Source organism: Perognathus longimembris, chromosome 7, assembly GCF_023159225.1.
Source record: "Perognathus longimembris pacificus isolate PPM17 chromosome 7, ASM2315922v1, whole genome shotgun sequence".
Taxonomy (NCBI): domain Eukaryota; kingdom Metazoa; phylum Chordata; class Mammalia; order Rodentia; family Heteromyidae; genus Perognathus; species Perognathus longimembris.
In genome coordinates this window covers 50309684-50334847 of record NC_063167.1, presented here as the reverse complement: position 1 = coordinate 50334847, position 25164 = coordinate 50309684, and the positions used below count along the sequence as shown (strand labels likewise).

Genomic DNA, 25164 nt, shown 5'->3' with positions numbered 1-25164 from the left:
AAATAGTCTTGTTCACTGGTCAGATATAACAGTGTTATTAATGTTCATAAACTGAATGAATACATGGAAAGAGAGGAAGAAAATCAAGAAAAAGAATGGATTGTGATCTGAGGATTATCCTTCAGTACTCTCTAGTGGAGTGTGCCAAATAAGTGAATGATAAAATTCAAATCTTGAGCTTTTTATTTGTTATTTTATTTGCTTTTGAAACATGTTATTCATTTCACTAGATGACTTCCATAATTTCTTATAGTATAACACATCCTGTTCTCAATGCTCCTTCAAACTCCATTATTTCTATTCTCTAACAACATTTCAAGAATTATATTACCTGACATATCTATGTACATCCTCAAAATGATTTTTTGCCTTGAAAAGAAGGTCTTTATTTCATTTTTCTGGGACCTACTCATACTTACAGGAATTAAGGACCTAGCAACTTAATAAATGAGAGTACTTCTTTCTACTGTCTTTGAAAACTATATTTGACTTAGTATAAAGTGAAGTGAGCCAGACCCAAAGAAACATGGACTCTATGGTCTCCCTCATAGGGAATAATTAGCACAGGTTTAGGCAAGTCACAGCAGAGAATCACAAGAGCCCAATAGCTTTACCCTTATGAACACATAAGATGATGCTAAGTGAAATGAACTCCATGTTATGGAAACAATTGTCATATCACTGTTGTAATTACTTTCAACATGTGATGTGTAACCGTAGCTTCTATTATTGATGATCCTCTTGTATTCCCTTCCTGTGGTTGTACCTGCACTATCACTGTATCTTATCTGAGTACATTGGAAACTGTGTATACTGGTATTAGAACTAGGAAATTGAAAGGGAATACCAAAATCGAGAGACACAGGATAAAAAGACAAACCACTACAAAAGCAATGCTTGCAAAACTGTTTGGTGTGAACCAACTGAACAACTCATGGGGGGAGAACGAAGGGGGATGGGGGAATGAGAGAGGAGGTAACAAACAGTACAAGAAATGTATCCAATGCCTAACATGTGAAACTGTAACCTTTCTGTAAATCACTTTGAAAATTAAAAAAAGAAAACTTAAAAAAGAAAACTATATTTGAGGCATAATTTGTATGTGTAAATAGAGCTATGAATGAAGTGAAAGCTTGGTTAAATAGAATATTGACCACCAAATATGTCTGTAGCTTAAGGCTTTGAAGCTGGGTTCTGTTACCTTTCAGGTGTTATGGTTGTAGAATAGAAGTTCCGATGGTTATAAAAAGAAATTAATTTAGGTTTAGAAAGTGGCTTCAATTGTTCAATGTAATCAGATGACTTTTTCAAAGTGAAAGAAGGCAGAAAGAGAATCGGATTATGACATATAGAGGAAGACTGTTGAGGGAGAATAGTCACTGGAGGAAGAAGAAAAGAGGCAAGCAGGAGGTGAATATGAAATATGTAATCATGAAACTCACAGAAGCTGCTAAAATGGAGGTGGGAAAGGAACTGAGAAAGAGCAACATAGATATAGTAACTTGATCAAAGTGAATTATGTAAATACAAAAATGATGCCAATAAAATATATACATATCTATGTGTATATCTACATACTTATATTTTGATGTTCCTTCTACATATATATACACACATGTATTTTGGTGTCCCTTTTACATACATATACACACATGTATTTTGATGTCCCTTTTATATATATTACATATATACATATACATATATATGGTGGGGGGAGGTTGGTGATAGCTCTGGGGCTTAACTTAGGGCTTTAGTGCTGGCTCTGAGGATATTTGCTTGAGGCTAGTGCTCTACTACTTGAGCTACAGCTCTTTAACTTGTTTTTTTTTTTTTTTTGTTTGTTTCATGCTTCAATAGAAGGAAGAGTTTCACAGGCATTTTTGTCCAGGTGGGCTTTGGGCTCTTATCTTGAGATCTCAGCCTCCTGAGTAGCTAGGATTACAGGGGAAAGTCATTGGTCACACAGCCTAATACCTATTTTTTTTTAAAAAAAGAAGGAATCAGAAGTATATGTTACAATAGGGAGACAAGAAGTTTAAAGATGGAGGCCTTGCTTCAACATTTTCCAGTGAAGAGAAAGCAAGCAGAAAACATAAACCAGCAAATGACATCCTCTTGAAGCTGGAAATTTTCCTCAGCTGATGGCCACTGAAGAAATGAGTCTAAAGGACTCTAATTTTAAGAACATTTGTTCTCCAAACAGTAGATGTATGTAATTGAACTTGTGTAGACAAAATAGGACCTAGGTACTGGTCTCATGAAATACAAAGCACAATGGCTTTGCCATTTGGATTTTCTTATTTGGAAGAGAATAAATGTCTTGCTGTAGCTGGGGAATGTTCCATCATCTCATGTTCTACTTCACTATCTTGGAAATCAACAGTGCTTGGAACAGTCCTCCTCCTCCTCCTCCTCCTCCTCCTCCTCCTCCTCCTCCTCCTCCTCCTCCTCCTCCTCCTCCGATTTCATTCTATTCTTGCAATTTATTTTACATATCTTAAAATTTGTAATCTAATCCTATCTGCAACATCTATTTTGCCATATGCATTAATTACTCCAGTGATAAGGAGGTAGATGCTTAATGTAAATTATGATTTTGTTTATCATAGATCCACACTGACCTTCTGACCTACATAGCTGTGAGGTATAAATTTGAATGCTTGCATTATGGCATTACATTAATGGTAATTTATGATAAGAGCTATAGAAACTCTTTTAAAGATAAAATTAACATCTTTTAATTAGGCTTTATGATTTCAACATGAGTTATTTATACATGTGCTAACCTAGTTCTTTTTTTAGTCTAACTGGGGTATGGACTGAAGAACTCATGCTTACTAGGCAGGTGCTATATGATTGAGTAAAACCCCTGGCACATTTTTTAATTTATTCTTTTGATAGAGTCTTGTATTTTTGTCCAGACTGGGCCCCTAACATGATCTCTCTGTTCTTAGTCTTCTGAATAGCTAGAATTATAGGCGTGGTCCATCACAACTGGTCCTTAATCTATTTCTTAGAGTGAGAACTTTTGTTAATACAATTAGTTAGGAACCAGTAATTCAAGTCTGTAATTCTATTATATGCAAGAGCCTGGCAGTTCAAATCTAGGCCAAGCAGAAAAGTCTTAAGTCTTTAATCTCCAAAACAACCACAAAATATTGTCTCTACATGTGGATCAATTTTCAGTGTATTAATTGAGCAAGCAAATAAGATTGCTTGATGTCTTGAGTTCAAACTCCAGTGCTGGAAAAAAAAAAAGGAAAAACTGGAAGAAAGGAGGAAGGGAAGGAGGGAGGAGGGACAGTGGAAGGATATGGAAGGAAGGAAGGAAGGGAAAAGAATGAAAGGAAAGAAAGAGAAAGAAAGAAAGAAAGAAAGAAAGAAAGAAAGAAAGAAGGAAGGAAGGAAAGAAAGAAAGAAAGAAAGAAAGAAAGAAAGAAAGAAAGAAAGAAAGAAAGAGAAAGAAAGAAAGAAAAGAGAAAGAAAGAAAGGAAGGAAGGAAGGAAGGAAGGAAGGAAGGAAGGAAGGAAGGAAAAAAGAAAATAGAAAAAAGAAAGAAAGAAAAAGGAAAGGAAAGAAAGGCTAACACCTATATTTTGGATTTAGTTCTATATTTTAAGTCTAATACTAGGTTCAATAGGCAGATATTTAATGACTTTTATACCATTACAATATTATTCTTACTCTAGACATCAATCCTTATCTGTGAAGAAATAATTCTGGGACCATTAAATAATGTCTAAATCTTTGGATGCTCAAGTCCCTGACTTAAAATGGCAAAATATCTGCATATAACCTATGTGCTGACTTTCAAGTACTTTAATCCCTAACATTATATTAATTACTGAATAAAATCTATATTATAAAAAACATTTTTTACTATTATTTAATGAATAATGACAAGTAAATAGCTGTGCAGCTTCAGTATGAACAGTTGTTCTTTAGAATATTTCAATTCATGGTTAGTTGAATTTGTAGATTCAACATGAATGGATCAAAAGAGTCAATGAGATTGAAAATTGCCTCATAAATTTAATTAAAAATTACTGATGAATTAATTTTTAAAAATCATTTAGGATAAGAATTTACGTGAAACAATAAGGATTTGAAGGAAAAACAACTATCATTTTTATTTATGATAGCATGACTAATCACTAATTGTGAGAGGTATTCTGTTGTCTAATGAAATGCTCTTTTTTCAGGATTTTCTATGTTATTGATTTTTTAATCAACTAATGAACAACTACAGATCCCACAGTAGGCATGAAATTGGATGTAGACTTTTATCTTACATAGTTATATTTTAACAGGAAAAATAAATGGCAATGAGCCACACAGGATTAGTGAAAATTTCTGTCTTTTATTTTTTATAAGGGTGCAATATGGAGTCACTGGACTGGGAAGTGGATACATTTTAAAAAGTTGTCTTTGAAGATACAATTTTTAAGCAGAGACCTGAAGAGTAAGAAGTTAGCTGGTGGAATTGAAAGATAGGATTGTTGAGGCAACAGATAGATCAACTCTGTAAGAATTCTGATCATAAAATCTTTATCTCAGCCTATAGTTCTCATTAGAAACCTAACACTTATAAATACCTTTGAATGCTTACTTGGAGCCATGTCCAACCAAAGCTGGTGGTCTGTGAATGTACATAAACAAAAATATCCTGACATGTGTACATACACATTCATACATATATAAGAAAATGAAGAATAATGGTTACATTGTCCTTGAGCAATCCAGAACAGAGAAAGTGACTCAACATGAGATATACCATCAGTCATATCTACATATGTATATGACAGATGTGTTTACTGTGCCCCTGCAGTGACATGAGAACCCAACTGGCCATTGCTAATAATGCTCCTTGAAACTTCTTTGTCTCACTTCTACCTGCTATTAAATATCATGTTAAGGCAGAAGCGTGAATCCTGATTTGCTCATTTCCACACCTGTTAATAAGGAAAATACACTCAAACTAACACTTCTGGCATGCCTAAACCTGTGTGCATTATAATAATAGAAGTTAACACATTTTGTACATTCTTATCATTTGGACAGTGTTATAATTATTTTACTTCCATTTACTCTTCACAACAACCACATAAGCCAGGTTCTGTTGTTATTCTCAAATATCACAGTTAAAAACCTAAATATAAAGTACTCTATATAAAGACAAAAATGAGATTTCAGCCCAGATAGTCCAGTTCTTAATTTCATATCCCTAACTACAGAATATGATAAAATTATTACATGCTACAAACACTTTCATAACCTCAAATATGCCAGTAGATGACAAGCTGATGGGAACTAATTATTTTCATTAGTGGAAATGAACCATCCAAACTATGTTTTATTATTTCAGTTTCAAGAAATAGGTAGCTATGGGAGCCTAACTATATATTTTTCAAGACTGCCTTGAAAGTGTGATTTATCTATCTTTTTGATTGTTTGTTTGTAAATTCTGGGGATTGCACTCCAGGCCTCACACTTGGAAAACAGGTGTTCCACCACTAGAGTATCCCTCTGGTTCTTCTTTTCCATGGTTATTTTCAAGGTAGGCTCACACTTTATGCTTAGGCTAGCTTGGGACGCTATATGCCTATGTATACTTCCTTGTGTTTATAGGAATGACAAATTTCTGCTATTGTGTTTAGCCATTGGCTGAGATGGAGTCTCACAAATTTCTCTTTGCCTTGGCTAACTTTGAACCATGATCCCTCAATATTATTTGCTTCTCAAGTAGCTATGATTTCAGACTTGAACTACTGTGCCTAGCCATGGCATAACATTACAGAAAAAAGATTTGGAAAACTACTGAAGTACTTCTACAAATCATAATGTAACCATTGTTACAGGAGAATATGCATTCATAGCTTAGTAACCAAGACAGGAGCTTCTAGAATAGTTTCTGGAGCTGTGTAGGAGATAGAACTAAGAGAGTTGAACATCTCATGTATGAATGAGGTAAAAAGCATTGTCCGCATTGATGCTGAGGTTTCTGGCTTGAAGAACTGGGTGATAATCAAAGCACTAAAACTAAGACCAGAAATGGAATTGTAGACTTGACAAGAAGACATGTCTGACTTTGGTTACATTGATTTTGAGATGACTTTGAAACATCCAAGTGGAAATGTCACATTGAATATATGTATTTAAGTTCTGTAAGCTAAATAGTTCACTCAGGATTTTATTACTATATAGATAGCAATGAAATGTAAATGAATTCACAATGTCCTCTGATATAGTATGCTTATGAAGGAAAATGAATGCACTCGACTGAAAGAATATATAATGGATGAGAAAAAGTGTAAAATTAGAAACAAATGGAAATTTAAAATAGCAACCTAGAGATTAAGTAAAGAGATACTTGTGTTTTTTTTTTAATTTTTTTACAAAGCTACAATTTGCAGTTAGGCTAGCCTAAGTCTGGGAAACTTTCCAAAGGAGATAAATTTGAGGAAGACCAGGATGAGAGATCTTCAATCACATGTGATGAGAAATAATTTTTCTTACAACTGTATGTACCAAGTAGCTGAGACATGACTGCAACCCTAAAGTTGTCACTAAGAAGTGTGATTATGCTGGAGAAGTGGAAAGGTACAAACTGTGCTAAAAAGGCAGCAGAAGAGGAACTATGGAGAGCTGTGTGAAGTTTCCCATAGCAAATATACAATGTAAGACTTGGCATGTCTATGTATATAGCTATTATATCCAAGACTACAGATTTTAGGAGCCCTGAGAGCTCCACTCTGAGCAACAGTGCTTTAGCACCTCATTATTGCTTTAGAATCTTCATCTAGTTAAGTAGGCAAGGGGTGTTACTTGTGTTTAAAAATCCTATTGTAAGGATACTATTTTCCATCTGCTTTGTAATTTTTTTGTAAGGATTTTGCCATTTTCCTTAGTTTTTAATTTTTAAGGTATCTCAATACTGCAGAGAAATAACCTATTAAAGATTTTTATTAATCATTTTTCTTTATTGTCAAAGTGTGGTAAAGAAGGGTGACAGATTCATATGTAAGGCAGTGAGTACATTTCTTGTTCAACTTGTTACCTCTTCCTTCATTCCCCCTCCTATTTTCTCTCTCCCCCCAAGAGTTGTGCAGTTGATTTACACCAAATGGTTTTGTAAGTGGATTATTCACACTCCTCAGCAACCATAAGTTATATACAGATATTGTTGAATGAATCACATAGAACTCCTCCTGGTCAAGTTTGTATCAGGTTTGTACAAGAGACTACTACCAGAAAAATGATATAATGCTCAACCACCTTGCTTCCGTTTAAAGATAGCAATGATGTGTCATTGAAAGCCTATGGAACTTCTATAGTTCTCCATTTTTTGCTAAAAAATAAATCTCTACTTGTAAGTCTATGTAGTACTCATTTTGTAGGAAGTACTATCTTTTATTTCTTAAAATTATATTTAGTGTTTTTGCTAGGATCTATGACAACTATACAGATCATTCTCACTGCTGTCACCACCTGTCACTTCAAGCTGTCAGCAAGGATAACAACTTCAAGTTTATTTTCCTTTTCTTTCTTCACAACTCTGAAAGAGAAGTGGTAATCCTAAAGTAGGGATCGGTATATATGACTTTATTAGTTCATTTATCAATTTATGTTTATTAAGTAAGTATTTACAAAATATATATTGCTTCAGACATTATGGGAAAGCTAGGAGCACAGAAATGAACACACCAGAAACCGCTGCAACACTGGATAGTTGCAAAACCTTCCATCAGAAGAGGGTTGTGGTATCTTAATGTGCTTATATCTCATCCACATGTACAACTAGCATCCTGGGAAATATAGTACAATATCACATCGTACAGTTGTAATAGACACACTAAGATAGTGCTGGCACCTCAGTAACCATGCAGAGCTTTGGTTTTGGTGATAGTCCTCAAGACCATATTTCTCTGTGGCCTTTGATCTTGATCTGTTTCTTTTATTTTGGAGGATAAGTTGAATTGAATCACACGTACAAACTGAAATGTTTTATGTCTCATTTTACTGAACTCTGCCCCCAAATAAACTATTTAAAGATAAATGTTTACTTGCATATAGAACTAAATTAGTGAATCACTACTAAGGAAAATAGAATAGAACAAAACCTAAAGAAGTAGCCAAGCAAATTATAGATAGTTAATAAACTCCAGGGTTCATATTCTGGGCAAAGCAAGTCTGCATTTTGAGTCTTGAATTCAACTCTAGTGACACAAGACTCAGAACAGAATATTGACTTGCAACTCTTATAATGCTAAACTCAGATCCTATTTGGGGATCCTTCTCCAGCCTACCAACAGAATGAAGTCTGAGTTTACCACTACAAGAATTGCCAGGAACATATATTCAGTACATATGAATGAAGCTGTCTGTCATTTTTTTATATATTATCTTGACATTGGTGAGACTTTTGTCATCCAGCTTCTCTTATTTGCCCTGTTTCTCAGAATCAGATGGTAGGCCCTTCAGGATAAAGAAACAGAAAGCAAAATCCCTTGCATAGGAAGTGGTGCTATGGCTCAACGTGGTAGAGCACTATCCTGAGCAAAAAAGCTCAGGGACATTACCCAAGCCAAGTTCAAGAGTTCAAGCCCCACTATCAACAACAATAAGAACAACAACAAAAAAAAAGGTGTTTCTTTATGTTCTAAACTTATTGTTTCTAATTATTCACTATGCTTACTGATTTCTGGTAGACACATAAATCCAATATACTTCTGTTTTAATACTTAAAAATATTTTGTACTATTTTTTACATATATAAACATTATTTAAGAATTAGATAACATTTGATTATTGAAATTGATTACATTATGTATTTATTATCAAAGGCATGCATTTTGGAGATAACATATTTAAAACTATATTATTAAGTAAAGGGAGGAATTTAAAATTAACATTTTGTGATGAAAATGAGTTAGATCCTAGTATATTTGTCTTTACATTGTTTACAGTAATATAACTTCTCTCTTTGGTTTGGCTTCATTATATAATCACAAATCTCATTTTGTTCTTATAGATTGTGTAAGAGTTCCCCCCACCCCAGTTTAGTTCATATTTAATTTGATTCTTACTTTATAATTCAAGTTTATTTTTAAAAACTCATTTTTTTGTAAAAATCAGAAGTTTGTCCTTTACATTCCCATGGTTATCATAGACACACTTGAGATTATTTTATCTTCATTAGAAGAGGGTCACTAACAGAAAATATGTATTGTATTAGTGTACTAATGCTAAGTAAGGGAAATTAACTAGAAGAAAGTTTGTAAAATCAAATTTTAAGAATTTAGACTGTGAAGTTAACTGCTTTTTTTTGTAAGCATATATCCAGAAGCTCAAAATACTGTATCAACCAACTGTCATCTCAGAAGGCTAATTTGTCTCCATCTACAACTTGGTAACAGGTAAATAGATGGAAAAGAAATCCCAGTTTTGAATATTCTAAGCTCTCAACTTTTTAATTATCAAGGTCACAGCACTGGGAGGACAGCCTCTGCAATATCTTAATACAGGCCCAGGCAAGGAAACATGCAGGGAAAATTAATTGAGATAGATTTTAGATGTGGAAGGTCATAACTAAATTTTGTTTTGTTTGATTCACTATAATTGAATTCTCTTATTAGATGGCCACCGTCTATATCATTTTAATAGTTCTTGTAAGACAGTAACATAAAGACCCAAATAGCATTGACTTCTGCAAACAGGCCATTAAGTGGATTTTTTTCATTTCTTTCTTCTTGGTTTTTATTAAAATGCAATGTTCGAAAACCTGTACAAAGTATTCTTGCACTTCAAATCACATAGGCCCAATATCCCTTTGCCGTATCTCTAATAATCAGAAGTCTTACAGTCCAATAATTCTCTGACCAACTGAATAAAAGTTCTCGTCTTGAAGAAATTAGTCTTTATTTCAAATCTCATTCACTTGAGAACATTCTTTCATCTGTGAACATTTTCATATTTTCAATCTTCTGTTATTTTCAGTCAAACAGAATACTTTCCATGGAACATTAAAAATAAAGATAATTTACTTTGTTTATAACCACTTAACTCTTAGATTTGAAAGTCATTAAGATTGTTTTTTATAAGACATAGTGGTGATTTACACATAATGTTTACAGTGTTACATTTTTTGGCAACCATAATAGTTTTGGAATTAGAAGTATGGCAATGATTTTGTAGAGCTGTATAGTTTTAGCAAGCCATCTGGCATGAAACCTTGAGTATGAAATTACCCCAAAAGAAAAATAACATTTAGTTAGGTTAAGTGTCAAGTTGCAAGCTCATACTATATAAAAGTCAATATGTACCAAGTCATATTAGTAAATTTCATCTACACTGCTGGGAGGTTGTTGAACTCAATTATAGAAATGTGCAGTACTCTATTGGATGTGTGAGGAGGTTAGGAAACCACAATCAATTAAAAACAACACATGTATATCCTGTTCTGGGGATATAGTTATTATAGTATCCCTTGTTCTGCTTCTGCTTTTTCTCTCTCTCTAAATTTTCCTCTGAACATAGGAGAACAAAGAGCTTAAAAATTCCTGTTTCCTTTGGAATTGGTTTGTCAGCAGTATCTCATACAAAGTCATGAGATTGTTGTTTTACTTGAATGAAGCCTCAAGCAGCTACGATTAAACATATTGTTTATTTTTTGTAGCAAAACCATTTGAAAATGGACAATATTTGGATATTTATGGAATTACAAGGGACCAAGCTGGGGAATATGAATGCAGTGCGGAAAATGATGTCTCGTTCCCAGATGTGAAGAAAGTAAAAGTTGTCGTGAACTGTAAGTCTCAGCACTATTTATCAAGATAAACTTTGAACACATTAAACACTGTGAAAAATATTGTCGGAAATTGGTATTACTGCAAGAAGTGGTCTATTTGGCAAATACCACCTGCTGATAGTGCATTCATCAAAATATCCCTTGTTTTATATAGAAGCAACCATCTCAACTGATCCTCTAGTAATGCGGTTTGATGTTCAATAACATCCCCAGTATTCTAAATGCTGTTGTTTCCTTCCAAGCGGGCTTCCATTGGAGGGCACCTAGGATTAAGAATGAGTGTGTCACACTCTCAATCACACCTGAGGAAGATAAAAGGTGCCCATCTCTCTTCAAACATTAGATGTACTATGCTGCTTATAATACTTGGGTGATTAATTTAACTCTATTTCCTTGGGAAGGTATTGAGACAATTGAGAAATAATTTTCCCATGACCATCATTTTAATGAAGTTAGAATATATTAGTCAAAATGCCATATGTAACATTTTTCTCTATATTCCCTCAACAGTAAAATTCAGTATCACCCTGCTATATATCTTAACACCAATGACTAACCATTTCTTTTTTTTCTGAATAATTACTTACTTATTATCAAAGTGATGTACAGAGTGGTTACAGTTTCATATGTAAGGCAGTGGGTACATTTCTTGTACAATTTATTACCTCCTCCCTCATTTCCCCCCCTCCCCCTTTCCCTCTCCCTCCTTGAGTTGTTCAGGTGATTTACACCAAATGGTTTTGTAAGTATTGCTTTTGGAAAATTGAGAGACAAAGGATAAAAAGGCAAAAACCATTTCTTATATTTAATCTTTCTTTAAAAAAATTCACATTAACTTCTTCAAACAAAATACATTTGTGTTAACAGAATGCTAGCGAAATTATAAGATACATCTTTATTTTCGTCCATGTTGCTTGTCCACATTTTATACAAGATCTTTGGTACCAATATTTATATACTATTATACCAGAGATCAGATGAAATATTCTAAATATATCTAGAAATGCTGAAGTTAGTCTTCCATTGTTTCATAATAATGTAAGCCTTTCAGTCTCATGAGCCAAAAGTTTAATCTCAAAACTCCTGGCAGTGAGCTATTTGTCAGAGGAAGTCATTTTTACCAACTAAGAGAACAGTGGCTAGTCCATACACTCCTATGTGTATGATACTAGATCAGGAACCAGTCTCTGAAGCTGAATTTCTCAAAGTGCTAATCAGACAAACCTCTGCAGAATCAACCAAAAAAAATATTAAATTGGGACATATCTGGACTCCTCATTAGCCCAACTGCATCTATGACTGATTTTTTCTGTAATTTGACATTTCCATATTTCTCAGCATTTTTTGTTGTTCCAGAGGCTTACTTATCAAGATTTCTGATTGTTTTACGATTGATAGTGCTTATTGGAACATGTATGTCGTGGTTTATTATTGAAGGGTTTAAAAGGTTGAGAAAGAAGAAACAAGAAGTAGTATTTTCCGCAGTGAGAAATGAGCAGTAAAAGGTAGATTCAAAATCACCCAATAAGCCAGATACCCAGCCCCAGCAATGCAGTCCACTTAAAATTCTGGATCCATGTGTCTATAAAAGAATGTCTGATTGGAATGACATAAAAACCCCAGCTGCTGTAAGGATTTTCATGAGGACCATGCTCCATGTATAATCTCCATTTCTCTTTGTATTAATGAAGTCCTTTCATCTCTTATTATTTGATTTGTTTCTATTTTGGTACTTGTTTTCCCAGACAAGTAGTGACGTTATATTCAGAGAATTATTAATTTATCATCTAAGTGCTTTGATTCAAAGAGAAAATTCATTCTTTAAAGGAAAAGTACAGACATTGGGCAAACATACTCAAGAACTATCTGACAGTTTCATGGATAGTGGCTGAAAGCAGACTCACTGGACAGATTATTACTTAACCCAATATTATTAACCCAATAGTACTAACCGAAGTATTGTCATTTCCTTGTATTGTTCCCTAAAGGTCTAGTTACAATGAGAGGTGTGATGTGGAACAGGTGATATGTACACAGATTGCTTTTTTGCTGTAGCTGGAGCACTATGAGCTCAGGACACTTAATTTCTATCATGACATGAAGAAAGCCTACTCTTGGCCACAGACTGTGGATTGTAAGCACAACTGCTCTTTGCAACAAAGGGAAAATAATTTTTACCTACCAACACAATTAAGATCAAGGGTTGTGATACCTTCTGTTGCCTCTATTCTTAGTTAAGACAGACAGAAATGCCCCAGGACCATGAAAAATGATTTTCTCACCTAAAATGTTTGTTGAAAAGTTTGGAGCAATTCTATGACTAAAAAAGTTGCTTTAGCTGGGGTCAGTGGCTCACATGCATAATCCTAGCTATTCAAGAGGCTGAGATCTGTGGATTGTAGTTATATTCCAGCCCATGCAGGAAAGTCCGTGAGACTCTTATCTACATTTAACCACCTGAGAACAAGAAGTGGCACTGTGGCTCAATGGGTAGAGTGCTAGAATTGAGCGGAAGAACTCAGGAACAGCGCCCAGGCCCAGAGTTCAAGTCCTATGATAAAGAAATGAAAGAAAGAAAGAATGACATGTCTACTTTCAGCTTGTGATTAATTGAAAATCAGCATCTTGTGGACTTTCATGATATGATTGGCTTCAAATTTTAGCCTACAGATTCAACAGGATTATACACATGAGCCCAGAGCCAAAGAATGTCTTTATAAAGAACAAATTTCTAGTATAAACATAAATAAGCAGATTGTGTCAGGCATGATGTTAATTTCTGCCACATTATAAAGGAACTAAAAAGGAGCTTTAGATGATAAACAATTAGCTTCCCTTTTGCCCCTCACTGTATTATATTTTGAGTAGTTCCTATTTTGTGAATGTTACATGAAGAAGCATGTTTCATACTGATTGCACTTAATTCCATTTGTGATGTTGTTTCATCTTGATAACATAGCATGTACACAAGTGATACCTAAGATGTTGTGTTTCTCATTGTGGCAAATTTTGCAAAGTGTTAATTTTGTAAATTTACCCTTTAAACGCCAAAGACTAAGAGCTGCATATGGATTTTACTCAGTTGATTTCCCAAAGGAAATTAGCCAAACTTATTGGACATACTTTACTTCACCAAAACCCCAGTTGAGGGGCTGGGAATATGGCCTAGTGGCAAGAGTGCTTGCCTCCTATACATAAGGCCCTGGGTTCGATTCCTCAGCACCACATATACAGAAAATGGCCAGAAGTGGCGCTGTGGCTCAAGTGGCAGAGTGCTAGCCTTGAACAAAAAAGAAGCCAGGGACAGTGCTCAGGCCCTGAGTTCACAGCCCAGGACTGGCCAAAAAAAAAAAAAAAAAAAAAAAGAAAGAAACCAGTTGAGCACTGTGGTCTGTGCTGCCAGCATGGTACAGCGCAACCCTTGGTAACTCATAGATTCCCTGAAGGTATGAGCTGAGTTCAAGGAAGCCTTTCCTTTCATTATTATTCATCAATATTGATTGTGCATATGGAATTGCAATAGCTTTGTGAATTATAATTTGAAAAGAATCTCTGTCCTTTCTTCCAAAAGAGGTTTGAGATGAAATGCAATACATTTCATAAGCTGTGGTAAATTCAGTCATATGGTAAGTCAACTTGAAAAAGGAACTTAGGTTTTACAAGTTTGAAAGGTTTAATCTTTCCTATTTGTCTAATGTCTACCAGAACTGGCACATATTTTCTTTTATTCTTGTTAAATGGCATACCACCTAAAATAATAGAAAAGTATTATATAGATTATTATAACTAATCTTAGGATGTTAAAACATACAAACACACGCACACATACAAATAAAAAGGAGATAGAGAAAGTGAAATTTGGATAGTTGGTAAGGCACCATATTTGGGCAGATATAATTTACTAAATTCTATTAACAGATAATTATTGATAATTTGCCATTCTACAACTAAGGTTTTAGATATGCTTGTTTTATCTCTCTGAGTTTTAATGTTCACTTCTGTAAATATTAGGCAATAATATATATTACACATAATACATATAACAATATAAGTAGAAAAAGGTTTACATATGAATGTTTGAGAATATATAGTTTCAAAAGTATTCCAATATAAACTACATTGATTCTAGAATGTAAGCTCTTCCTCTTCTTTAACAATTGGTGTCCTGTCGTTGAGGTCAGCATCTGGTTCGTAGTCTTAGAGCCAAACAGTGGTTATTGGCTGGGAGAAACATTAAAGACATAGGATGTTTTCAGGTGAATCATTTCTGCTAGGCAAAAAAAAAAGAGTAGGTATTAAGTTTGCTTCCTAAATATTTTTTTCCAATGACAGCAAGTATTGATGAACTTCTGATACTATTTTTTCTACCTCAAATTTCAAGAATACTGAAAAACCATAATGTGATTCTAGCAGAGTGTTTTCATTCTGAGAGAACTAATTCTATTTTTAAAAATAAATATGACAACTTAAATGCAGACAGATAAAATCATTTAATAAATTTCCTCATTTTTAGGAACAATGTAGGCATGAAATGAAGAAACACATTCTTTATCAGCAAAATACATAATCTACCTGATTAAGAAATATAAACGTTACTTGAATCTCAACTCATCATAGCCCAAATTGAATGTTGACCATTTAACTTGGTATTATAAGTATTTAGTACAATTTTCAGTTAAAAAGGCAATTAGGCAATTCTTTCCATGGTCAAATAAAGAGTAAAGACATATTGTAATATAGAGTGAACTAAATTTTTATCCAATGTATCACAGACACATATTTATGTGTTATTTTGCATCTGCTACATATTCATTTATGTAAATGTGCACTTTATCTTCCAATATAACTGGCTCCAAACATGTGGAATAGAATGTCCCAATTAGTGTAACTTAGTGCAATTGTATCAAAGCCTGAAAGGAAGGGCCACAGGGGAGAAGTAGGAGGATAAGGTTCTAGTAAATCTCTTAGGACGTACATGAAGTTCTCTCCAAAACCATGGGCTATTTAGGCAGACATGTCATACTTAAGAATAGAAGAAATTGGGAGTGAAAAGAAGCCATCAGTTTGAATATAGGAAAAATCTCAGCATTTATATTTGAATTTTGTAAATACACTATTGTAGAGCCAGAAGTAAACTGAGAGTTGGATTCAGAGTTTTCACATTAGTTTTACTTCTGGGTCCATTTTATGCCTCATATTTACTAAGCCCATTCTTCACCCTTATTTTTGATTCATATCAAATTTATATTATATATTATGCTGTTATATTTTAGGTGTTTAAGCTAATTAAGCAATAATTAAAATCATAAAAGTGTTTATGGTTGGTTGTCTTTCTAAATTAAGTACTAACTAGCTCATATGTTTCCTCTATAGTATAAGAAGGCACACCAGTATATCTACATTCATACATGCATTTATTTATTTATTCATTGATTGGCATGAAACACTCAAGGTGCTAAGGCCTGAGGTTACATTGTTTGATAATTTTCTTTCCTAGAAAAAGAGTAAGTCAGAAAACACAGTTTTAATACAGCATGATAGATTCTATTGTAAGTCAATCACAAGGTACTGAACAAAACTATCAGAAAGTACCAAACAGTCTTGTGGTAGCACTGAAAGGATATAAGATTTTTACCTTTAAAGAGTTTCAAGTACAAAATTGAATTTGACAGATATAAGAAGGGTCTTCAAAATAGAAAAGACAATAGTATTTGCTTTGATTCAGGAGACATCATGTTCAACAAGGCTGCAATGTGCTGAGATGTACCAGGACAAAACTAAAAAGGAATGGAATGGGTACCTGAGAGGAAGGCAGGAACAGACTGGCCAAGAGTTAATGAATTTATATAGACATACTAAAACCCAAGGCTTCAAAATCAAAACAAGAATTATTTTGAGATAACAGAATAATTGGGAGATACATATGAATATTAACTAATTATAATTAAGAAAGATAATTTCCTATAGCTGTGCAAAATATGTGGGAAGTTTCTGCTTGGTAAGGGCAAGAGTGAGGGAACTGATAACAGTAGTAACATTAAGGGGGGAAAAAACCCAGCTAGGAGAGATAGGAATGGAAAATCTGGAGTAAAATGCCTGAAGAAATTGAACAGTGAATATTAGAACTGTATGAATAATCACCCCAAACACACTTTAGAGTAACTTTCAACAGAAATTCTCAAAAGAACAACATAAAACCCAAAGAAATAAAAATTATCTTTCTCCTTTGACAAGATTTGATATTCAAAGTTTATGTTTAATCCTCTGGTATAGACACATACATGGACACTCATATAAACTGAAAAGTAAGTACATTTCTTTTCAAACATTGTTACCCTTTCCCTCATTTTTCCCACTTTCCCTCCCCCAACGTCATTCTGTTCCCAGGTTGTTCAGTTCATTTCCAACATATTATCTTATAAATATGGCCATTTCATTGATTCATCCTTTGTCCTTTGTGTCACCATTTTATAATTCCCCTTCCCCAAATCAGATAAAATTATAGACAAGGTACAGGGTACAAAAATCACAATCAGTGACAGAAGGGGATAAATCAAAGAAAAAAGACACAAGAAAAAGGAAATAACTTCAGACAGTACATTAAAAAAATACTTTGTTTCCATATCTTGGAGTTCATTTCATTTAATATCATTTTATATGATCATAGGTACATAGCAGTTGAGGTAGTGTGATCCTCTTCTAGGACTATCGTAGACATATACTATTACAAATGAGGGAAAACATAGAGCCTATGTTTCTTTCATCTGGGTTACATTACTTAATATATTTTCCATGTCTTTCCGTTTCCTTATGAATGGGGTGATGCCATTCTTTCTGATGGAAGATAGAATTCATATATATATATATATATATATATATTTCATATATTTATATATATATGTATCTATATATACATATATATCATATTGTTTGATCCATTCATCTACTGAGGGGCATCTGGGTTGGTTCCATATCATAGCTATGGTAAGAAATGTTGAAATGAGCCTAATTATATTGGTAGCTTAGTGTGACCTTCCATTTTAAATATTAGACATGTACTTCAACTAGTGACTAGTTTGTAACTTAAAGGCATTCTCACAAATGCTTAGCTAAAATTTGAAAGGAGGTTTAGTATTAAGGTGATTTTCCCTTTTGTGCAAGGAAAATAAATGTATCTGTAGTAACAAAAATGTGCATATTGTTTATCACTGCACTGTTTACAATAACCAAGATATGGAAACAACCCAGACGCCCCACTACAGACAAATGGATCCAAAAAAATTTGGTACCTGTACACAATGGTATTCTACACAGCGATTAGAAACAATAAAATAATGGCATTCACAGGGAAATGGACAGGTGTAGAACAAATAATGTTCAACTAGATAAGCATTGAATATAGAGACTAATGATGCATGGTCTCCCTAATAAGTGGGTGTTAGAAATAAATAACAAGGATAAAGAAAGCAGGACCCAAGGTACAAATTCACAGGGAGACCAAAAGAAAAGGGGGGGGGGTCAGTCTTGAAACAAGGTACGCAAAAGTGAAATTCATCTGTATATAAATTCATATCTACATAAACTGACATCCAGTCTGTAATGAACTCCAAAGATAAGAAGGCAAAATGCTTCTTTGTAAGTAGTCTTAGATAATTTAAAGGACCCTTTACCTCACACAAGGTGTTTACAGGTGCACATCTGAAAGAAGCTGGATGCAGGGCACAGAATAAATGGAAAACAGGGTGGGGGTACAGTAGAAAGGGCCCAACAGCTGCAATGGACACTGATGAGAACAAACTAAGCAACTCAAGAGCAGCAGGGAGGAGGGAAAAAATTTAGAGAAAAAGAAGGAACAGATTACACTAATCAAAAGAACAGAGAGGAGTATGTATATATCACTTGATCTGGAAAGAATTGTTTTACAGTTAATAATCATAGAGGACATAAGCATTGTAGACTAGAGTGACAATGTACATCAAGGGTAAGATTTTCTTTTTTGGTTTTTGGTAAAATAATGAAGAAAGCAAGGGGGGTTGAGGGGCTGGGGCAAGAGAAGGAAGTAGAAAAATGAGGAAGGGGATAACATGTATGACAAATATATATATGCATATATATATATATATCCACTACCTTAAGTATGTAACTGTAACCCCTCTGTACATCCTCTTGACAATAAAAAAATTTAAATATGCATATTTTCTGGGCTCAGAATGTGTCTTAGTGGTAGAGTGCTTGCCTCCCATACATGAAGCCCTGAGTTGGATTCCTCAGCACCACATAAACAGAAAAAGCTGGAAGTGGTGCTGTCGCACAAGAGACAGAGTGCTAGCCTTGAACAAAAAGAAGCCAGGGAAAGAACTCAGGCCCTGAGTCTCAAGCCCCAGGACTGACAAAAAAAAAGTACATATTTTAGTCATTTTTTTCAGAAAGTGAAACAATTTTATTGTATACTGAACAAACAAATTTTTTTTCCTGAATGAGTTATCTGTTTTGTTTTATTATGGTTGTTTCTAGGGATTCATGACTTCAGTAAAGGACTGCATAAAGTAATACTTTTAATAGTACTTTGTTCACTCACTAGAATTAAAAACAACAATCTCAAACAGGATAAAAATTCTCTGGGTTGAAAATATGTTCACACAAAATTGAAGTATTAAAGTAAGGAGTGGAAAAATGATAATGTATGTGTATACTCCTCTAGATTAATACTCTTTTTCTGGTAAGCTGCCAGAATGCCAAACTCTAAATATCACCACATGACTTCTCAGTCTATTCTTTAAAATGATTTATAAGTTTATAAGTTTCAAGTTTATAAGTTTCAAGCCTTGTATTAGTCAATTGGAAATAAATAGCTTATAAACGTCTTTTTGTTTAAATCCACATTTTTACCACCAGATTTCCTCAGCCTGAATATCATGCAATGAAATCTATAGAATTGAAGTTTTACTACCCCAATGCTTGAGAGCCATTTATAGACTGGAGCAGCATGGAATTAATCTTGAGTCACTGCCACAACATCATGATTAAACTTCACAGAATTTCCCAAGTATTCTTTTACCTGATATTGCATATATTTATATTTTTCTGTATGTGTGTGAAGCAGTGAAATGGAATGACTTAGGCATAAGGAGAATAAATTGGAAGTGTACAGAAAAAGTTAGTTGAATTGAGCACAGGTGGCTCATGCCTGTCATTCGGGCTAATCAGTGGGCTAAGGACTCTAGGACCATGGGTTTGAAGTATGCATTCATGAGTTCTTATCTTCAATTAGGCAGTAAAGTACCACACTGGAGCTGTAACTGAAATGGTTGAATGCTAGCCATGAGAAAGAAAAAAAAAAGAGAGAGAGAATCCAGAGTGCAGTGTCCTCAGTTCAATTCCTAGTGCTAACACACATGTGCACATGCACACATACACACACAAACACATACACACACAATGTGCACACATGAGAACAAGAAAGGCAGAAAGATGTTTATCCAAATTGGGAAAGGGAAAGGGGAACAAAAAACTGGTAAGACAAAGGAGAAACCAATGTAACAGTGTTACTCACAAGACAATGTGTTGCAAATGAACTGTGCAACCTGGGTGGAGGGAAAGTGGGATAAAAAGTTTGACAAGAAATGTACTTACTATGCAATGTGTGTAACTTTAATCCCTCTCTTATCACCTTGAAAATGAAATTAAATTAAAAAAGAAAGGCAAAAAGCAAGCAAGAAAGAAAAAGGAAAATATTGACACGAAATGAAACATAGTATAGAGAAGCGTCATTTTCTACATTTGAGTTCAAGTTCTGAAAATTTCTTTCTTCATGTATTTATTCTCTGTTGGACTGTCTTTCTCATTACTGTATTACTACCTTTTGTGCATGTTCCATCTTCCTACCATCAAGGGAGAGGGGTATGAAAAACAATGGAGATACATGCATGAAATAGTTTAGTTCATATTATTAACTCCACATATTATTATTAACACCACATATTAGTATTAACACCACTACATAGTGCCTGGTAATAAATGTAGCTGAAAAAAAAAGAGCTACATGTGGAATTAAGCATAGATACAGTTCTATCCTGATAAATTTCTATAAAATCGTGAATCTTGTGGATAAATATAACTGGGTTCAGATTATTTTTGAAATAAGATAACAGATTTCAGTTTGCCATGGGTAAATTGAAAAAAATACTTAATAATTTTTATTTTGACTGTCCTGTGTCTTGACCTCTGGTCCTGGATGCTTTTTCTGAGCTCCATTTTGCTCAAGGCTAGCACTCTACTACTTGAGCCACAGTGCCACTTCTGGCTTTTTCTGTGATTAAGTGGAGATAAGAATTTCCTGGACTGAGAATTTCCTGCCCAGGCTGACCTTGAACTGTGGTCTTCAGATCTCAGTCTGCTGAGTCGCTAGGATTACAAGGCATGAGCCATTGTCACCCAGATTAATTATTTTAATAAGCTACGCTAACACAGGTATTTTCAGAAGAAAGGAAGGCTGCAGGATGAGAGGAAGCTTATGTGTGTGATGAAGGGGAGCTCTGAATCATCAGATTGTACCCAGGTGCAAACTCAGAATGGCTGGCCCTGAAATAAAGTGAAGAACAAAGAAAAGAAGTATCATCAGCAAATAGAGAAAACAATCAAAACAAATAATTCTTGAGAATGATGCTGCACTCAAAATAGGTTTGTTCACATCTTGTCTGAGATAAGAGCTTTTGTTGAACTGTGAACATAATGAAGTCTCAGCATCCAGTGGCCAAGTGTGCTTGCTGCTATAGTGTGAAACTAACAGTGGTGCAGAAAAATAAACAAAAAATAAATAACATAATATAACATAAAAAACATCTATTCATGGGGAAAGTGGCACTAGGAAGTTGTGGATTTCAGAAGTAAAATGAGACAACAAAATTCTACAAAGCATATTCTTTATGTGAGTTCCTTGTTTGAAGATTTAACATCCTACTCTTTGCCTTTAGATCATGATCTATGCAGTTCCTCAATTGAAGGGAAAGGGACAAGAGATTAATTTGACTAAATTAACATACATATATGCATATAGATTATCATGGTGAACTCCCTTTATACAGTTCATATGAACTAAAAATGTGGGAAGAAATGAATCATAAAAAAGTAAAACAATTTATAATTGGTGGATAGAGCTGGAATGTGGAGAAGGAATGGAGTGGGTAAATCTGTGCATGGTACTTTCTGTGCATATATATTAAAAAACACTTGAAATAATTTTATGCATAGGGAAAAGAAAATAATCGAAGGTGTGTGTTTGATTGGCTACATTGCATGTGTTGATTAAAAGTACACACTGAATGTCCCTTTCTTGGACAACTAACATGGCAAAAAATTGCCAACATTATTTCTTAACAAAAATACATAGAAGTGCTTCCATAGTGATTATCAAGAAATAAATATTTTATATATAACCTACAATATTTTCAAAGTTAGCAATTTGAATATTTCCAAGTGATAAGTAATGAGACCTCAATGCATACAATTCTACAATAGTTATACTTGGATGTTGTTGTTTAATCAAAAGAATTCTATAGCCTAGAACAGCTGTTGACAGCATTCCCTGCATTTAGTACATCCAGCTATTGTGCAGTCACCTTGGTTAAGGAATGTGAGTAATTAGCTCACGTTCACACATTCTTCATCTCAGTGCCTTTTCATCTATGTGGGCATATTGATGTTGCAAACATCTCTGTTTTCTTTTCATAATGTCAAAGGACTTTGAAGCCCCATATAATTCACCTGCAGAGTCTATCTTTGGTATAGACTTTCGTGTACAGTTATAGCTCCAAAAAGGAAAGGGATTAGACAGAGGATTTGTGAGTCATTTATTAGTAAACTTGAAAAATTCTAAGACTAAAATATTCTGATAGAAGTTTCTCAATTAGGTAATGTGATAACATATATATATATATATATATATATATATCTCCTTGGATCATTTGTGTTTGTTCTGGTTTGAGGTTAACCTTGGCCCTATGATTGAGTTCCTGGGAAGGAAATGTAAGCAGAAGTGGTGTGTGTCATTACCATATTTGGCTTGTACTACTTTCCCAGGATGCACTGCCATACTTGTAGAGATAGTAAATGATCTTAAAAGTTACTTATTGAATGTAATAAACTGTCATGAACTTGAGCCCTTAAATGATTTCATACTCATAATACCTCTATCATTACCCCATTTCACTGACTTGAAACATCAACTTTTAGGTTAGTGAGAACTAAACTTTCTCCTTCACTCATTATATGCTACAGTGTTTGTTCAAAGAATTTATCTACCCTTGACTGACATAATAATGGATGCACCCATAAACACCCTAGATAAACTATATATTTTTGTTTTGTGCCCTACTTCAAAAATCTAGCCTACAAGCAATCATAAAAGCTGCCTAAAAAATATAAGAGGTAATGAATTTCATTCTTTTCATGTGAAGCATAACCAACTGAGTTTCCATTTGTGAATTTTGTGAGTCATGGTAGTCTTTGAAGCTACACATAATGATATTAAAAATACAATTGGATTCAAACCAACATCTGGCTCTCTGCCTCAGAGATGAACTTTTCCTAACAAATTTTGACTGAAAATGCATAAAGACACAGTGGTTGTAAAGCCTCTAAAAGGAAAAATTGATAGAAAGCCAGTAGACATAAATTAAATGAAAGGAAGGAAAGTTATAATATGAAAACAATGTAACTTCCAGCTTAACCTCATGGGAAAAAAACTATATAAATTTTTCCTTTTCTGAATTTCTGGTTTGGGGCTAAGAAATTACCAGAATTTAGTTAAACATTGATAACTCATCATGCTTATATTTCTACCAACTCAAGACTGAGATTTGAAGAATCACAGTTCAAAGTCAACCCAAATAGAAAAGTCCATAGACTCCATCTCCAAAGTAACCAACAAAAATCTAAGCTAGAGCCATGGCTTAAGTGGTAGACATTTAGTTGAGCAAATCAGCCTAGTAAACATAAATTTCAGACTCCAGTACCACCAATGGGGAAAAAAAATAATTAGACAACACCAGAATGGGCAAATAGTAATTGGAAAATTTTTCCTCTATATATGATTTCATTTTTTGAAGGCAGCCTAAATATTGTTCTCTTGCTTTCAACCTATCTCCTTGGCCAAATTATGCCTTATATTTCATGAGACATTTTTTCACAACTCAAAAATTTACATTTAGGTAAAAAAATAAAGGCAAGATCATTACAACCATAACATGCTGAGAATTGTAACTTTGCATTGATTCCATGCATTATGGTATCAGGGAGCTGAGTTAGGAAAATAACTTGCCAATTATGCAAATTCTACCTGATTATCCTGCTAGAGACAGGAAAGTGGAGGATAGTTGTGGCTGGAGGTATGTTCTATTCCTTTGCCTGGGAAATACCTCCAACTATGTATCAGAAAGACAGTGAGCAGTGTATTTACAAACAGCATATTTGAATGCTGAAATGAACTACTCAACTAGAACTCTGAAAAGGTTTGGGGCAGGATGATAGAAACATAGAAGAAAATGTCTATTAAAAATGAATGTGATACATTTCTTGTACTGTTTGTTATGTATCCAATGCCTAATATATGAAACAGTAACCCCTCTGTACATCACTTTGACAATAAATAAGAAAAAAAAAGAATGTGAATTTTTTTTAGTTACTTGCCTTTCCCCCCGATTTTATTGGCATATGCTTCTTGTACAAAAGGTTTTCATTGTGGTGTTTCTCTTTGTACATACAATATACCCTGATTAAACCTAGCCCCTCCGTCATGTACCCTCATTATGCTTCTTGGAACAATTTCAACAAGGTCCTTTGTTCTGTGTTCATGCACATGTATAAACTATTTTTGCCATCATCCTACCTCCCACCAAAACTTTATTTAAATGTTTGGATGCAGAAGAAACTTTAGCAAACCTTTATGAATACTTAGTACTAAGCAAGAAAAGAATCTTTTTTTTTTTTTTTGCCAGTTCTGCGCCTTGAACTCAGGGCCTGAGCACTATCCCTGGCTTCTTTTTGCTCAAGGCTAGCACTCTGCCACTTGAGCCACAGCGCCACTTCTGGCTGTTTTCTATATATGCGGTGCTGGGGAATTGAACCCAGGGCTTCATGTATACGAGGTAAGCTTTCTTGCCACTAGGCCATATTCCCAGCCCAAGAAAAGAATTTTTTACCTCTCCACCAAAACAGAAGTCTGAGAATAAAGGACCAGAAAGAAGAACAATGAGTGATGTTAAGCAAGGACCAATTGTGATGGAAAAGAAGTCATTGACTTTTGATTTTTTTCTATCTTCACTCATATTGAACATATAAAGCCTAACTCAGGATTAAAT

At 34.2% G+C, this 25164-nt stretch overlaps 1 protein-coding gene across 1 annotated transcript in view; it reads left to right on the top strand.

Annotated features, from left to right (window-relative positions):
• Positions 1-25164, top strand: part of Negr1 (neuronal growth regulator 1) — a 799300-nt gene that overhangs the window by 524922 nt on the left and 249214 nt on the right. Inside the window, exon 4 of the mRNA XM_048351585.1 lies at positions 10676-10807. Within this exon, the coding sequence (XP_048207542.1) occupies positions 10676-10807 (132 nt within the window). The remainder of the gene's footprint in view (positions 1-10675; positions 10808-25164) is intronic.